Below are 17,075 nucleotides of genomic sequence, written 5' to 3'. Positions count from 1 at the left end.
TGCTCCATCCTTTGGCCCGTTTAGTTATTTTGGGACACTGTTTTCTAATTCGAGTTTGATGCTATGAGCTCAAGGGTGAGTACGCCGTGGGGCAGCATTAAAATGCCTCATTTGGGGGCAGATTGGATAATCCACTGCCAATCTCATGTTTCTAAGTGATTGTATGATAATGGTGGGTAAAGGATTTCCCATTGAAGATACAGATTCGTTGACCTACCATGAGGTATAGTGGGTATGGCCCCTTGAACTATGACATTCCGGCCCGAAGAGTACAAAGCGTCGTGACAAGGCTTCGTCAATCAACCTTCTATGGTATTGGGGGCGGGAATATCATGAAGATGAAAAATTTGGGGGCTCCTACTAAATAGGAAATTACAGCAGCACCCTCAGGGATAAATAGATGCATCTTCCTCCCTAATACACTTCTTTTCTCATCATCAACTACTCAATTATCTTTTGCCTCAATCCAGAAAAACTTGTCTCCAAATCACATCCTTTCGACTACTTTTTGCCAGAATGCACTTCTCCAAGGCTGTCTTCATGGGCTCTGCTGGCCTCCTTGCCTTCACCCAAGTCTGCCCCGCAGCAATCACCGAGGTTCTGATCGGTGTTCTTGGCGGTGTTGTGGCCGGCGGAGTCTCCGGTGGCGTCGGTGCTGCAGAGAGCAGCAAGCGCGATATCGAGCAGGTCCACGCTCGCGACTTCCTCGCTCCCTACTTGAACAACAATGTGAAGAAGATCCGCAGCTTGCCTCCCGGCGTCTCCCAGGAGTCGTTGGACCAGTGCACCCAGCAGATCAACGACCAGGGTACCCCCGTGAATGTCTACAGCATCAGTGACACTGGTAAGTCTTTCTTTCTTCACCTTCATGTAAAAACCGTTAACATGTGTCTGTCTAGCTGCTCGGGCCGATAACGTGCCGGCTGCTTGCATGGACCTGGCTACCGTCATCCTCAGCGACCCTGCCCAGGCAGGTGGACCTGTCCCAACCCCGATGGGCAGTTCTAGTCTTCAATACAACGGTCTTAGTTCCAAGGATAAGACCGACCTGCAGAACGCCCTCTCCAGGACTGGTTCTCGCACTTAAGGGGGAGGTGTAACCGATCGAACTTCTTCGAAGTTCCCATCTGAAATTTGTTGAGTACAGTAGAGAAGCCGCATACAATTACAATGCATTCGAGTATTTATCCACATTTGCGTGTAAGCCCTAAAGAGATAAGAATCCACATGGAATGAAATTAGGACATCTGGAGTTTGCAGGTGACACTAAGTGACCCACAATGCTGGGGGGCGGTCTCCACTTTCAGGGGAAAAGCTTAACTAGCTCATACTTATGTCGTCATTGTCATATCTATAGTTGATACGCTTTCCTGTTATGGATAGGGCCAAATGCTGCACAGCCTCGTACTTCCCTACACATGATCTTTCAAGGTCTCTTGGAAATGAAATGCACCCATTGATTTTCTATTTTGGTTTTCCTGGTGAGTGGGTGCGTAAATTGGGGCAGCGTATCTTGTTGTCTGAGTAGCAATCGCCCTATGCTCTTGCTGCACAATATATCTTGCCATATTCCCACTTAGGCACGCTCCAAAACATGAATGTGAATACCCATAGAAAACCAATTGCTTTGTACACACCCCGTCTCTCGGCCATGCGACTCCACTCCATTAACATTTTATTTCTCCCAAGGTATGCTGTCCAACAATTGGTAGCCACCATCTCAATCATGGTAGCACCGCCATTCATAGAAAACCACAATGTATCCCTCCAAACTTCGCAACGCCCCGTTTGCCAGCTAACCAGGGAGTGCACAGCTCCAGATAAGAAAAATACTAAGCTCAGTACTACGATCTTTTCCCAGATACCACCCGGCGGGAAACGAAACACTCTTCGAGACACCCATAGCCCGTAGTTCTTGTATGGTCTATACACGAGACGATGCCAAAACCGGGACCAGAAATAGCGCAGTGTATACGCCTCCGCGGGATTACCGAAGAGCGGCGGCCACTCCCAAGGCTCATCCCAGCGGAGGACGCAGGAGAATAAGATGGCAGCAAATGTCTGTGTGAGATGAAGAACTGCAGAGTTGGACCAGATCCAGTGTACGGCGAAGACACAGCGCAAAAGGGTCTCTCGGGCTGTGATTGCTGAACCCATTAGTAGGCGCCGAACATATGACTGCTTCATTGCCGAGAAGTCGGCGACTGTCAGCGGCGCAAATGCACCCGGTAACAAAGGCACCATCATGTACCGAGCTACCAGGAATAAAATGAGCAGCTCGGCTAGACGGCGAACAAGGAATGCTGTTCGAGATGGCCGGGTTCGCATCATAGGTGCGCCAGGGATTGCGCGAGGGGTATGCAGTAGCTGTGGGTTACTCCAAATTTTGTAAGCTGCGTGGAGATCCCATGGTTTTGGATGTGTTGTGGGATGCAACACCCATTGCTCAATGTAAAGGACGGAGATCATGTTTGCGACGTGGATGAATCCCGCGTGGCCCCAAACAGAGCCCAGCCCAAGCCCGGGGAGAGCAACATTGATGTCATTGATTGTGAAAAATGAAAGTGCCGCTGGGACCAGGATTGGGAGAAGAAAGTAGATTCGATATGGCTGGGAGACATTTAGGGCCACGCAAGAGATGAGAGATGAGAGTAAGCAGGCAAGGACAGACGCTATACCACGGAGGAACGACATGGCCATCTAGTCCACAGAAGCTTGAGGGTTGTGCTTTTGCTGTGCCTCATCATCTCATTTTATTTTCTTGCAATGTGTATGCTATTTTAAGTGACCGCATGGCTCACTTTGATGCCTCTACCACTATTCTGGAAACTTTGGCCCCATTCATTCAGAGGTTTCCGCATTGAGGAATATTTAGGGAAACGGAAGGATTGGAGTAGACCCAAGGCGAGTTGGCTAACTGGACAGAAAAACGCCTCGTGTTGGGGGCTATTTTGGTTAAAGGCTTAATTCAACGTGCTGTGGAGTCCGATCATCAAAGGATCGGCGTGCAAAGTCATCAAAGTCAGACATGGCCCGGGGCCGTTTGGGGGCCAATTGCACTTCCGCGCCCTTTCTCTTCGTTTCTGTTCCTTTTTTTACCCTTTTTCTTTTTTGGCTGATTTTGGGGGCTAGAAAGCTTCTTGGGACGACAGACGTGTACGTACTAACTTTACTCTTCCAATACATTAGAACCAACAGGGCTGTGGGGCTGAGTTTCAAGAAACCCCTCCTTTTCCTCACCCGCGTCATTTTCTGATCTTTTCGACTGTTGCAATATCCTAAGGAAACGAGCCTTGAAGTTATCGAACACATTGGCTGCAGTCAAGGACACTACCAGCCTTCGCATCCCAGAGACATGGCACCGAGTGTTTCCAATCTCAAACAGCCCATCGCTATTCGGACCGAGTATACAGTTTCCGATCCTACGTCTATCAGAGTCAAACAGCACAGTCTGAGTCTGTCCGGGGAGAGTTCACAGTGTCCAAATGGGAATCCGACCAGTCTTCAGGCCTTGAAGATTCTCCCGATCTTCTGTCTGTTACTGGGAAGGTCACGTCTTTCCATCAGAGACGCCATTTTCGAGACCCTTCAGGGCTTCCGTTATTTGAGCTTTCAAATAAATCCTTGGGCTCGACACGCTTCGTCAACTTGCCAGGTGGTGGCTCTGGATCAGAGCCCATTGCTATATTTGCGCCACGATTTGACTGGCACAAAGACAAATTTGATCTTTATGTCAAAAATGCCGTAGCAAATGGAGAAGAAACACTTCTAGAAGTGCGCGGTCAAGACGTTTACAAATTGAGGACAAATGTCTGGGCTAATGGGGCCTTGGTGATGACTATCAAGAGGACAGACAAATATGCTCCGTACATTCCGTTGAAGAGGCCTGAATGGCAAGTGGATGTTGGGGCGGGAATGGATTTGTCGCTGGTGAGTCTACTTTCCTCATTGGATCCGTATTGGAAATTAACCTCGCATCTTAGGCGGCTTGCATTGTGGTCTATATGGCGGAGACGATGTACCATCCTAGCATGCCATCATCGCATGCGTCCGCGGGTCAGAGCGACCAGGGCCCATTACAGGAAGCAGCATTATCAGAAAAAGGGAAGACGGAGTAGGGTTTTAGAGTACGGGTGGAAGACCTTTGCTGTTCGAATTTGACCATTCCATTGATAGCATTTTTCAAGGCTACTTCATATTTCTAAAGCAAGATAATACACGGATGCCAAGCGAGAAACAAAGATAAATTATAAGCTACACTCTTCTTGGAGGGTCTTGGCCCCCATTCCTTCTGCGTTACATTCAGCTCACAAATATAAAGAGACCCAGGCGCGCCAGACCCTCCCTCAATCTACGCTGAACGCAAAGGATTTTGATTCTCAGATAAAGATACACCATGAGAATACATTGCCTTTTTGGAAACGCCCTAACTTTTTTCTATTTCTTTCTGTTCCATTGATGATATGGAAAGCCCTTTGTTTGACCACTGCGAGCCCCTACCCTATCGTGGTAGTCATCTCCGAATCTATGGCACCCGCATTTCACCGAGGGGATATTCTCTTTCTCTCAAATCGGCAATATGAGGTTTCTGTTGGCGATATACCAGTTGTATGGTTTCCGGGAAATCCATTACCCATGGTGCACCGTGCCATCCAAGTTCTAGTGAATAGCGACAGGTATTTACTTCTATAGATGCCATTCAGCGCAATCCAGCACGCTAACGTTAGAAGGCAATATATTCTCACGAAAGGAGATAACAATCCAACTCATGACATGTCATTATATCCGCTCGGTCAGGCATACGTGGCTCGAGAGGAAATTGTTGGGTTGGTAAGAGGGTATCTGCCTTGTGTGGGATGGGCAACAATAGCGCTCAGTGAATATCCATGGCTGAAAGGGGTAGGGATTGGTGTTTTCGGAGCCATGGGAATGCTTACTTGATAGTTTGAAGTATTTGGCTGTATCTCACTGGAGCTTTGCATCTAAGCAGCCTTGAAATTTGACCTGGCCCCATCCCCTCTCAATTGTGATGCGGCCGGATTTTGAAGGTTTTTTTTTCTATTTATAGTGTATCCAGAGATCATGATAAAGACTACCCAACTATACGTGACGTATTGGTATCCCGGGCGGAGACCCATTCTGGTCCCCCTGGCCCCCCTGCGCACCCCTGCCCTGGCCCCCAAAAGTTACCCCACAAGGCCCGCACTGTCCTGAAATTATAATTGAACGTGCCTACTTGAAACGACAGTTTGTTATGAAGATCAATGGTACGAGGCAATGAAGCACCTCTCAAGCCCAAGGGGCCGAAGCTTAGCATGGGTCATGCTGTCTTGCCGTGGGGCGAAAATAGCTCACTACGTATAAGTATCCAATGACGATGTACACAAGTTCTGCTGTTGGATATTATGACGATTAACTTATATAGGCCCAACTTTCGACTGCTTAACTGAGTCATTAATCCTCTTCACTAGCCTCTAGCAATTCTTGCCCCAAACTCAGCAAGAGAGAGAAGCATTCGCTGTGTAGGTGAATTGCCGAGCGCCTGCTCTATTATTTGGCATGTGGCATCGCTAATGGACAAAAATTAAGCTCAAAAAGAACCCCCTTCCTCCTACATCGCAACAGGGAAAAGCACGTCCAGATGCCTCAACCCAAGAATGCTTTTGCGGACGACGAGTCCTTGGAGATGGGCAAGCTACCCCAGAAGCCAAAACATAACGTCTTCCTTCGCGTCTGTGGTGCTCCGTGGAAGGAGCTTTCTACACTGGAAATGTCTATGAGAGTTGTTGGCTGGTTGGTTTTTTGGGTCGTGATAGGTGTCATTATTGGTCTGATCATCCGGTTTACATGAAATGAATAGAAGGGTTAGAAGACTAGGCGAGGGGATAATTTCACAGCCATCTTTATTGTCAATTATCAAGGACCTGTTTCAATTTCCAAGTATGATGATGTTTGAAACTAAACAAGCAGCCTCATTCAGGCCAATAGTTCGAGAGAAGATCTCAGGAATTTCATGGCGTGGAAGTAGTGTGAGCTGGATGAAGCGCGAAGGCATCTGATTTGGATGACGGTCAGGCCGCTAAGTATGCTGGAAAGAAGGGTGTCATGTTCAGCTATGATGCTGCTGCTTCTTGTATGCATCTAGGGGTTCAATTGATATCACAGTGGATGGAAACATTCTCGCTTCTCGGCGTTGAATGGATTCATACTGGGACAACAGTCTCCCATAGCCTCCTATATTATCTGTTAGAGTTTCCATTATAAGTACTTTCAAGCGGCATTTTCTCCACCAATAACATGGTTCTAAGCCTTCTTCGAGGAATCAGTATGTGAAGGTCTTCCAAAATCATTCTCAAAAACCTTTAAAAAATGGTGCAAAAGAAATCTTTCAAAGTCGGAGTTGGAAATTGACTTCATCATTGATAGTGGTGATATATGAAAACATGCTTATAGTAGAGACCCCAAAGTGAACAAATCGCAAACCACTGTTTCCAAATTGGATTCATGGAGGAGATCTTGGAGCTTCTGAAATTTACAATCTCAGTTGTGGTGTCTCTATCAGGAACCCCGCCCACGGGGCTGCTGACTGAGAGCCCAATGCCAGGGTTTTGGCGGATGGTTTGAGCTTTGAGCGGATTGCGGCGAGGTCTTGTCAAAAAATGTGCAATGCATACGGCATTGGCGTTACCCGATGTACACAAAGCGCGGAGATAGGAGATAGGAGATAGGAGCGACGTCCCCAACTCCGCTAGAGCAACATAATAAATGATAAAGATTTCGTTAAAACCCGAGTTTGCATCCAAATTCACCGACTTGCGAGTGTCCTACAGTTATCACTTTGGTGATAAGCATATTTATTTTTCTATCCGTTGTTCTGACGTTTCACTATGGCTATGAATCCGTTTCGAAAAAAATTCTCTGTTGAAGACATCCCTGATCTAGCGGGAAAGGTCATCATAGTCACTGGGTGAGGATTATTACCATTATAACTGATTTAATACAGGCTGAAAAAAGATTCCTTCCCTAGTGGTGCCACAGGAATTGGGAAGCAAGCGGTAGAGCAGCTACTGAGACACAATGCCAAAGTATATGTTGCTTCTCGATCGAAGCGAAAATTTGAGCAACTTTTCAACCACCTTAAGTCAGTCGACCCGCATATAGCTGCAGGCTTGAACTTCCTTGAGCTTGACCTATCAGATACTACGAGTTGCATTTCTGCGGCAAAGCACTTCGCTAAGCTTGAGGGAAGACTTGATGTCCTAATTGCGAATGCTGCATTGGCTGTTGTAGTAAGTCACCTCTTGTGGGCAGTAGACCGAGCGCTTAACAGGACTGGATCGATGTTAATCAGTCATAGCCAGAGACATTGTCAAGCGACGGAATTGAGGTACAATTTGGTGTAGGTTCTATATATCCCCTTGGTCCGGCTTATGTTTGCTAACACATACGCAGACAAACGTGAGAATTTATATATATATATATATATATTGCAGACCAAAAGCTTAACAAGTCCTCGTTATTATAGTACTTCGGACATTTTGTGTTCACACATAACCTTTTGGTATAGCTTCGAGGTAATTGCTTGCTCTTGTTTACTTGTATACTAATCTGTTTTTAGGACCTGATTCAATATACTTCCGAAGCATTTGGCGAGGCGAGGATTGTCATTGTTTCATCGCACGCTCATGCCATGTATAAGCCGGTTGTACCGGACAAAATCGATTTTGAAGGCCTATGGAAGGAGGGACCAAAGACTATAAACAGCCTTGCCGATGTACAAGCTAGCTTGCAGAGGTCAGCTTAATCTTCCGTATTGTGGTGCTTTGGGCTGTTATTTCCTTGTACAGAAATTTCGGCAACCAAAGAACTAGAGACAAGAATGAAACAAACTAACATTCAAGTAGATATGCCCTTTCAAAGCTGGCGAATATATTATTTGCCCAACGTCTCCACACGCACTTTCAGGCAACAGGTTACTCTAACATTCTTGTCAATTGCCTCAATCCGGGTATGTGGTTTGAAACCAAAATTCGATCAGGTGCTAATAAGGCTTTTGCATAGGCACAGTGGGCACTGCTCCAGGAACCGAGTCAGCTGCGCTGCCGCTAAGGTTCAAATTCATCAACTCTTCAATCGTCCGATTGATGAGCATACCACCAGAAGACGGTGCTTTGACAATGCTGTTGGTAGCTACAGACCCTGAGGTTAAGTCAAAGTCATTAAGTGGACGGTACTTCGACGTCGGACCGCTTGCTGGAAAGTTCTACTATGGCTATAGTTGGGATGCCACGGACTCGAAATTGTCTGATGTTGCAAAGGATGAGCATCTCTCTGAGATGCTATGGAATTGGAGCATAGAAACGGCGGCCTCTGTTAATATTACTAGCTAGATTATGGGCCAAGAACCTATCCTATGGGGTTTGGCGGAATGCAATGTATCCCAGTTGGGGCTTTTGCTTAACTACGCGGGAAAAAGTAGTGCCAATTGAGTGCATTGCAGTTTGATCGGGTCATGCCTTTTCTCCGTTGTAGCTCGCCATCGCCCATCATTTTCTGTTTCATTCTGATGTACAATTCTATTCAGTAAGCCTAGGTGTGGAGGACTCGACCCATCATTAGCGATGGTTATTTGGAGCAGACACAATTACCCAGGGGTACCTGATTGGAACGCAGCGGAGTATAAAACACTAACTCTAAAAACTATGGCAGAGCGCCCCATTTTCTCGGCGAGTCCAGGCTTCACTACCAACACAATTATGACACCAAAGAAGTCCGTCGGGGTCGTACTTTCGCTTAATAGCGTGAAGTCCATGCGATAATCCGTACTCGACGGCTCACAGATATTTATGTTGCGATCGACGTTATCAGTTTCGTCTGTCAAATCATGGGATCTGCCTCCCACACAAGCGAAGATTCCGATAGCATGCCAAAGGGGATTCATTTAGTCCTCGGTGGTCTTGCATTTCAACTGGTTGCATTTCTATGTTTCATTGCTATGAGTGTAATTTTCCAGGTTCGACTCAACAATTCTCCCAGTGAGATCTCGGCAAGGTTCTCGGTGAATTGGAAGAAGTACATGTGGGCCCTCTACTGTGTTAGTGTGCTTGTTTTCATTCGCAGCTTGTACCGATTTGTCAAGTTTGCGGCAGGAGCTGATACAATAATGGTGACTGGAGAGGAGTGTCTTTATGTTTTCGACGCATATCTGTTGTTTTTGGTTGCTGTCTGTCTAGCACTCGTTCACCCCGGAAGTCTCATTAATCCGTCGGTGTAAAGCAAGTTGAAAGACTGACCGGAGATGCGGAATCTTACATCCCATTGAATGGACGCGAATCATGAAACTGCTCTGGTTATTTAGGCACTGGGTTCACAGGTGGGGCGGCTCACTACTGAGTAATATGTACATATTACGAAAGAATTTGGGGAAGAGAGTCGTGTCAAGAATATTTGGGCCCAGGACTGACAGGTGAGCCTGGTGTCTTTTATCTCGGTATAGTTTAGTGAATGACTGCATCGGGATGGTTAGGTTGTACAGCAAAAAAACATGCGATGTTCAAGCGAGGAATCATAAGAAGAAAGATTTCTTTCGCGCTTAGCTAGGAGAATTGACTAGCAATTGTCTTTATACGGAAGAGTAATGTGTCCTCTCGGATCGAAGACTCATTCTATAGAGGATGGATTTTCGCTCTTTGGACATTAGAACTAGCGGGAGCTTCTTCATTCAGTTGAAGTATAGAGAGTTTCCTTTTCCGGGAAAGATCCGCAAACTAACTGCAGAAAATTCGCGCTAGTTAGATAGCCACCATTGTCGATTACGAATTGCCGCGTTTTCCTTTTCTCTCTCCCACCCCCTCTTGTAGTGTTTGTCCCATCAAACAAGATGCCGGATGGGACCATGCTCCGACGAACTCTTGTACTGTGGTTTGATGGAACTGGTAATACCATTTCGATGGAGGTGAGACGAACATCCTGAAGATTTTTCGGATGCTCGATCGACATCACGACGAGCAACACAACGGAGATCGACAGACTGAAGTCATTAAGGTATTGACTCCGAAGCCGTGCTCTTGATACTCTATTACATGACGTTGTTCTTGCCCTCTGCTAATCGCACCTCCGCACCCCGCACGAGTCAAGTAATGCGGAGACGGTTGATCAGACGGAACCGGTTATCTAGGTATCAGGCTGGGCTAATTATGCTGTCGATCTATCCTCATAGGTGACTTCACTGTGATGCAAAACATTGATTCTAGCAAGATCTGACTCGGCTGTGCTTCCGGCCTATGATATTTTGTTAGTGAGAACCGAAGGACAATATAGGAAGTCTCTAAACTATACGATCTGTGAGGCTGAATTAACCGAGATTACAGAATTCCTGATCGCGGAAAAGTTTGATGCATCACATCAAGGCAACAAACATACACATGTAACGTTAACTGATAATATGAGACATGTAAAAATAGAAACTGAAATGCAAAAATAAAAGACACGTGTAAACCTCGGGAACCAAGCTTGGTAGTATATGATTGAACGGAGATGCACCATTGCTCCTAGAGTAGGATCTGCCCGAGGTGCATGCCGTACAATACAATTAAGTTTAACTTAACGTTGTTAATGTAAAGGTAACTAACTATATATCCATAGGCCTCTTACACTCCAAGGCCGAGTTAATCCCGCGCATATGAAATGTACCCACAAATGCAAGCCAATACTTCCAAAGTCACTTCGAACTTACCGAGGGACCTAGCGAAGGGCGGTGTGCTAGTTGGACGCTAAGTTGCCTAATTGCTTCCTAATGGCTTCTGCCGCGTTTCTAGCGCCAAAGCCAAGACTTTTCGCCTCCAACTGAAACTTGGGCACTTCGTTCCAGAGTACATTGGTTTCATGGTCTGCTTGCACGGTTTGCCGTTAAATTCCGATATTTTACAGGGTATCACCATATCCCCCGTTATAGGGGCGATATATCCAACATTATGGGAATCTTCTACACTCTATAGGCAGCTGACTATAGAGAGAATGCTGCCACCGGGATCTCTTAACGCCCCTCCCCCTTGCAGATGACCCCGGATTTTACAGGGGATCTGAGTTCTTCACGATCTCGATATATCTACAGTGTACTTACTCTGTATAGCTGCTACAGTTTAGCCGTAGCCAGGTGAGAATGGGAGCAAGAGCCGATATTAGGAGAGATTCTCCACTGAGGCGACAGAGGAGAATAGCACTCCGTAATAGTAATGAATATCCTCCCCCAATTTGGATGTCACACCATCCACCTCCTCGGATATATGCTATGCCTCTCTGACTCGTCTATCGTTCAGGAAATGATATCCCCATCATCATCGACTGTCTTAGTCACATACTAGTCGTTTCCGGTAATTTATGACGTTGCCATCCGACTGCAAGCGGTGTAGCCATGTCTATAGTTATGTGCCATTGTCATTCCTCAGTAGATCCGATCTTAAGTTCGCGCTATTTGCTTCAAGATCAGCTAACTCTGCACTTATAAAACTAACCCCTGGGGTCAAGATCTGTAGTGTAGGTCACGTGCGTATTACCGTAACGGCGCCTGTCCCAAACCGGAAGGGTTGCCATCTCATAACCCCATCTTCCATTGCCCGGGATCTGCTGTTTCTCATCTTCTCCTTGGTCTCTCGTTCTATAACTCTCTCTTCTTCTGTTCTTTTCTGTGTTGAAGACTCGATTACTTTCTGCCAGAGCGGGTCTTCATCCGAGTGGACTCCTGTGAACCCGCCCAAATACCGCCGCCCATCCACTCAGTCCACTCATCGAGGGGCACCTGTCTCAAAGTCGCATTCATAACTTCTTTTCCTCTGGGAATCGCGCTTCAAGCGAAAGAAACCCTGTCACTCTTAGAAACCCCCTTGGTTTAGCGTGACACCGCGCAGGCCGGACAGGGAACCAGGATATCCATTCGTCAGACGTCGGAAATCTCATCGGATTGAATTTCTCTGGCACTTTTTCTTTAACCCATAACAGCTTTTATCATGACGGGCGCCGCTCCTATTGATATTTCCACCCGCCAGTCGACCTCGGTGTCGCCCCCGGCCAACAAGCGTCCAACCTGACCTCGGCCCTACAGAGGGCGGGTACGGGTGATCGCACTGGGAGCTTCTCGCATCATGCCGGCGGAGGACTCGGAGTATTCAAGGCGCCACCGCCGCGCAAAGACTCGATCGGCGCCGCCACGGCACAATGGGGGAACGGGACGAAACCTATCTCCATGTCGGGATCTGCCCGCGATAAAGGTCGTCGGGAGTCCCTCGCAGGAAGCTTGGTGGGTGGCATGAGCTGGGGGGTGTGTCCGTCGGGAGCTGGATACGTGATGAGTGAGTGCGCCCTAGCCGGAGCCGAAGCCGCGGAGAATACCCCTCGTGTGCTGCTGCTTGTTGCACTGCAGAACTGACCAAGGAAATTTTACCATGCAGCATCATTATGACTGGCACCTCGCCATTTACTTTCCAGTCGCCCTCTTTCCACTCCTCGTCGTATCTCCCGAAGCTGGAAGCGAACTTTATGAAAGACTTTTCTTGCTGCGGTGTGACGTTACCGACGCTCCATGACCTATTACAACATTACGAAGAAGCCCATGCGACCAAGTCGCCCAACCAAGGCCACCGACCGAGCCAGGGTGAGAATCGAGCTGCCTTGGCCGCTGCGGCAATTGCACAGCAACAGAGCCAACAGCATGGCAATCAAGGACGTGGTCTACAGCCCGATCGGACCCTGGACATGCAGCGCAAGTTGGGCCAGAACCCATCGCCATTACAGCATGCCGATCTAGACACAATCGATGATATGGAGATGGACGACGCCTTGGGTGACGGGGATGCCTCTACATCCCAGCTCTTCTCCCCTCAACTACATGACGGTGGCCAGGGCGGATTCGGCAACTCAAATCAGGGCTCGCAATTAAATCTGAGTATGCTTCCAAGCCACCAAGGATTCAGCACCCCTTCGCAACCCGGCACTCCGATCGGATCTGGACGACCTCTTTCTCTGCAGAACAACCCAACGGTCTCTTCCGTCAACACCCCAACGTTGATGGCCAACCCGCTCCACAATTCGCAATTCCGCAATACTCCAGATTCTTCTGGGCCAGGGACCCCGGCCGAGATTGACGAGAGCATGATGGGTGGATTCGGTGATCTCAGCATGCAAAATAACACCATGGGCCAGAATCAGAACCAGTTTGCACGGTTCAATGGGAACAATAATGATATGGTCGATCTCTGTATCGATGAACCGGCCAAGCGGCTCTTCAGCCCCAGCGGTGGCTTAGGTTCGCCCAATGCGCACTTTAAGCTCAGCGGAGCTCAATACGGTCCCAATAGCGATATTGCACGACGGATCCGTGAACAGCAACTGCTGGCTGGGGTCCCCGACACTACCACGATCCTCCCCAACGAAGAACCTAAGCCATTCCGGTGTCCCGTCATCGGTTGCGAGAAAGCTTACAAGAACCAAAACGGTCTCAAGTATCACAAAGCTGTAAGTGCGACTTGAACTTTATCAGATTTTGACTCCTCTCTGACCTTCTATCTCTTCTAGCACGGTCATAACAACCAGCAACTTCACGATAACGCTGATGGCACCTTCTCAATTGTCAACCCAGAAACATCCGCACCATACCCAGGTACCCTGGGCATGGAGAAAGAAAAGCCATATCGCTGCGAGGTGTGTGGCAAGCGGTATAAGAACTTGAACGGACTCAAATACCACAAGTCACACTCACCACCCTGCAACCCCGATTTCCAGCTTGGAGGTCGCAACATGGCCCTAGGTGGCGGGGTCATGCAGGGGCAGAACATCAACGTTGCTGGAGCTGGCCTCCCCGGGATTGGCGAAGAAGGCCTTCTGTGAACAAATGAACACATGAACAAATATGTCTACATAATTCCCAGATAATTGACGCGAACGATTTCGACCGCTTTCTCTCGGGGGTCAGAGCACTCCTGCACACACACGATGTCATGATTTTGAATTGGTTCCGGTGACTTTGGAGTTCTCTTTGCGATTCTCTCTTCTCTTTTTGAAATTGCTCCCATGGTATTCCACGGGATCGTTTTGCTTTTCGTCCCACCTGTCCGGGTATATTCTACTGGCATGATCTTTTTGCTTCGATATTCCTCATGCCATTTCCAGGTCGTATCTATATGGCCTGGTAATAGAGCTACCCTGAGCGATCAAACCACACCCAGCAAAAGGCTCTCTAGAAGAAAACAGAACTGCTGGCTTGGCTGATATTTTCTTCTGCTCTCGTTCTTCATATGGAATTCGCGCTTTCACGGAAGCCGAATCAAGGAATGGGATGTCATATCCATTTCCGATCTACCATTGTTATGCGTTTATGCAAGGGTTGGCTTTCTGCTTTGTTTATGCGATTCACGCGTTCATGCTTCTGTTCACTCACCGTTTCCGTTCATGGTCCTGTACCTCTCACAAGAGCATTGACAACCGAGTCCGACTCACGTCCTACCTCAAGCACCTCGAAACAAACAAAAAAAATTTCTATTTGGCTTGGTTGGCTGGGTTATGATGGAAACAATCACTCAAGAGGTTCTAAGGATAGGTCCTAAGGGGAGGTCCTAAGGGGAATCCATGATCATGATCACATGGCTCTGTCTTTCCTTAATGGACTCCACTTTCTCCTTTACACAGTCGGTGTTCGCTTTTCTTCCCTGCCTGGGTTCGGGATTGGAACTGGAAATCTTCAAAAAAGTGTGGTTTCTCTGGCGTCGGATATTTGTAGATATGGATTTTTGATACACTTTGGCTTCTCTGTCTACTGTGATTTATCTTTCTTGCGATGTGTTTCGCTATTCATGCTTTATCATTTTTATTCTCTATTCGTTTATCTATATGTGGTTTTGGGTGCAGATCTAGTAGATTGATGTCGTAGGGCTGGCTAATGTGGAGATATATATCAGGGCCTCAACCCTATTTATTCTACAACAACCCAGTACTCTTTATCCACGTATGCTTGATTTGTTCTTCAAATATTTTATTGAACCCAGCAAGGTTGCCTTTCAATCTAGTACACAAGGTATGGGCAAAAAAAAAGAGATAAAAAAAGCAAAATCCCATCCTTAAGTGTAAGCGCTATAAGCCGTTGAAAGTTGAATAGAAACCCGCAAATTCAAAGCCCGGTATGTGATGTCGGGAGCTGGGTCAGAACAGAGGTGGTAGAATCATGAGAAAATTCGCTTGCACAACCCATTTCGAGGCGTGACTGAGAGGACATGGAGATTTGTTTTCGTGTCATGAGAGCACATAATAAGAAATAAGAAAAGGCATGGTACAGAATGGGAAAAGAGGTCGTCAATAGTATCGAAAATGTGATGAAAGATGATCGCGTGGTCTTGTCAAATTACCATTCGAACTCGCCTTGGCCCTTGTGGAAGACATACCTACTACAGTCAGTATATATATATATATAAAGGGATGAGATAACTTACTCCTTGCCACCAGTGGTCAGGATACCGTCCTTCAAGGTGCACTTCCACTTGTTCTTCACGCGCTGGACCTTGTCGTATGTGCAAAGCATGACTTGGCCTTCTGACTCATCTTGGTCGTGGTCATCGGCAACAAGGTCATCGGGATCATCCAGGTCTGAGTTGATCGCGTCCTCATCTTCTTCCTTAACTTCCCCGTCAGCACCATCATATTGACCGTGCAGCTGAGTAACAGATGAGGATGACCCCCAAGCTTCGTTGAGAGGCGCAGTAAGAGCCTCTCGGTAAGCTACCTTGGCCGAAGACTCGTGCTCGTCCAGGGGCCGTAGGAGACCACCTCCTTCGAACTGGCTCATGCGCTGCTTGAGGTGCTCGCGCAGGAGGCGGTCACCCTCTCCATCCGCGGCAGCTGCCCGGCGACGAGCTACCTCTGCCTTCCAGTCGGTAAGGGAATCATCACCAGCACCATCGGTCTGCCCGGGACCCATAGGTGGGTAGCCGTGTTCCGTCTTAATTGGTGGCATCTGTCCATGGGCAGTGGGGTGCATCTGAGGGTACCCTTGTCCAGCCTGAGCTTGAGCCTGCATTTGGCTAACGGAGTTCGCAGCAGCAGTGCCGTACTTCTGCTGAAGATGGCTTGCAGCACGGTCGCGAGCCGACTGAGGGTTGCTCATATGCGGGGGCATTTGGGGGGTCATGTGCGGCATGGACTGGCCATTTGAGCCTGGCTCAGTCTTGATGCGAGGAGCAGTCATATGGGTTGGCATTTGGACGGGCATTGGAGCCGATTGGGGCATTGAAACAGGCGCAGGGACATATTGAGGCTGAGGTGGTCGAGGAGCATTGGAGGGAACAGTGGCCGATGGAGGAAGGACGTTCTGAGTAGGCTGTGGCGGGGCCGGATCCCAGGGGAAATGAGCGACATTCACAGAGGAGAGCTTCTTTTGCCAGGCCTATACAATGAATATTAGTATAGACACCAGTTAATGTCGCGATGGACGAATGAGATCAATGGGTAAGTCTTGGCGGTCTAAAAGCGCCTAAGCGGGTAACAGCGGCACATATAAAGGGGGGGAACTCATAAGTCGGTGATCCCCCATAAGCACCGCCTCCCGCACCTCTTCGGCCTCCCCCGCTTTTGGCCGACCCCAAAGACTGTCCACTTCAGAACAGGAAGGGCATAGAGATATATGAAATGGAATAGTACTAACGTCACGCAGGTCGTGCAGGGTCTGTTGGTCGACACCGCTTTCTTCAAAATCGACCTGGGAGGCATCACAGACCTCCTGGATCACCTTCTCGAACACCACACCCTATGAGGCACATGTCAGCTCTTATTCAACTCAAAAGCTCTCTCCATAACATCAAAGTTGACAAGGATTGTATTTCAACAAAGGTTGTGAATGTGACCGAGGATACACTGGGTGTTCGCCAGGCTGGAAACTCACCACTTGCTGGTTGGACATGTTGCGGAGCAAGGGCAGGACGGGAAGCTGGCGAATAACTGATCGGAGAGGACTGAAGGTGGCAGGAGCTCGAGAGGATCTCTGGCGAGGCGTAGTGGGTATCAATAGCTCGACCGGACCGTAAAGCTTGCCGTCG

The 17,075-nt window shown here is 48.0% G+C and overlaps 6 protein-coding genes across 6 annotated transcripts; 4 read left to right on the top strand and 2 right to left on the bottom strand.

The window, feature by feature from the left end:
* Nucleotides 1–516: 516 nt before the first annotated feature.
* On the top strand, nt 517–1,087 carry N7446_010417 (uncharacterized protein; the record flags this gene model as incomplete). The annotated part of the gene is made up of 2 exons (XM_058519160.1): nt 517–844; nt 900–1,087. 2 exons carry the CDS (start codon nt 517–519, stop codon nt 1,085–1,087), a joined length of 516 nt encoding a protein of 171 aa, XP_058369948.1.
* A 449-nt stretch (nt 1,088–1,536) lies between these two features.
* On the bottom strand, nt 1,537–2,694 carry N7446_010416 (wax synthase family protein; the record flags this gene model as incomplete). Its single annotated transcript, XM_058519159.1, has 1 exon — nt 1,537–2,694. One exon carries the CDS (start codon nt 2,692–2,694, stop codon nt 1,537–1,539), a length of 1,158 nt encoding a protein of 385 aa, XP_058369947.1.
* Nucleotides 2,695–5,641: 2,947 nt separating this feature from the next.
* Nucleotides 5,642–5,851, top strand: N7446_010415 (uncharacterized protein; the record flags this gene model as incomplete). Its single annotated transcript, XM_058519158.1, has 1 exon — nt 5,642–5,851. One exon carries the CDS (start codon nt 5,642–5,644, stop codon nt 5,849–5,851), a length of 210 nt encoding a protein of 69 aa, XP_058369946.1.
* A 958-nt stretch (nt 5,852–6,809) lies between these two features.
* N7446_010414 (carbonyl reductase) lies at nt 6,810–8,390 on the top strand (the record flags this gene model as incomplete). Its single annotated transcript, XM_058519157.1, has 8 exons — nt 6,810–6,967; nt 7,028–7,289; nt 7,358–7,399; nt 7,453–7,458; nt 7,526–7,561; nt 7,619–7,794; nt 7,905–8,008; nt 8,062–8,390. The coding sequence occupies exons 1-8, from the start codon at nt 6,888–6,890 to the stop codon at nt 8,388–8,390; spliced, it is 1,035 nt and encodes a 344-aa protein (XP_058369945.1). The 5' UTR covers nt 6,810–6,887.
* A 3,615-nt stretch (nt 8,391–12,005) lies between these two features.
* Nucleotides 12,006–13,881, top strand: N7446_010413 (zinc-coordinating transcription factor SFP1; the record flags this gene model as incomplete). The annotated part of the gene is made up of 4 exons (XM_058519156.1): nt 12,006–12,053; nt 12,101–12,347; nt 12,419–13,509; nt 13,570–13,881. The coding sequence occupies 4 exons, from the start codon at nt 12,006–12,008 to the stop codon at nt 13,879–13,881; spliced, it is 1,698 nt and encodes a 565-aa protein (XP_058369944.1).
* A 1,507-nt stretch (nt 13,882–15,388) lies between these two features.
* N7446_010412 (transcription initiation factor IIA large subunit) lies at nt 15,389–16,939 on the bottom strand (the record flags this gene model as incomplete). Its single annotated transcript, XM_058519155.1, has 4 exons — nt 15,389–15,428; nt 15,477–16,426; nt 16,685–16,786; nt 16,922–16,939. The coding sequence occupies 4 exons, from the start codon at nt 16,937–16,939 to the stop codon at nt 15,389–15,391; spliced, it is 1,110 nt and encodes a 369-aa protein (XP_058369943.1).
* Nucleotides 16,940–17,075: the final 136 nt, after the last annotated feature.

Source organism: Penicillium canescens (genome assembly GCF_028828765.1).
Source record: "Penicillium canescens strain IBT 15451 chromosome Unknown utg000006l_segment0_segment0, whole genome shotgun sequence".
In the NCBI taxonomy this organism is placed as follows: domain Eukaryota; kingdom Fungi; phylum Ascomycota; class Eurotiomycetes; order Eurotiales; family Aspergillaceae; genus Penicillium; species Penicillium canescens.
This window is presented reverse-complemented; position numbering and strand designations above follow the sequence as displayed.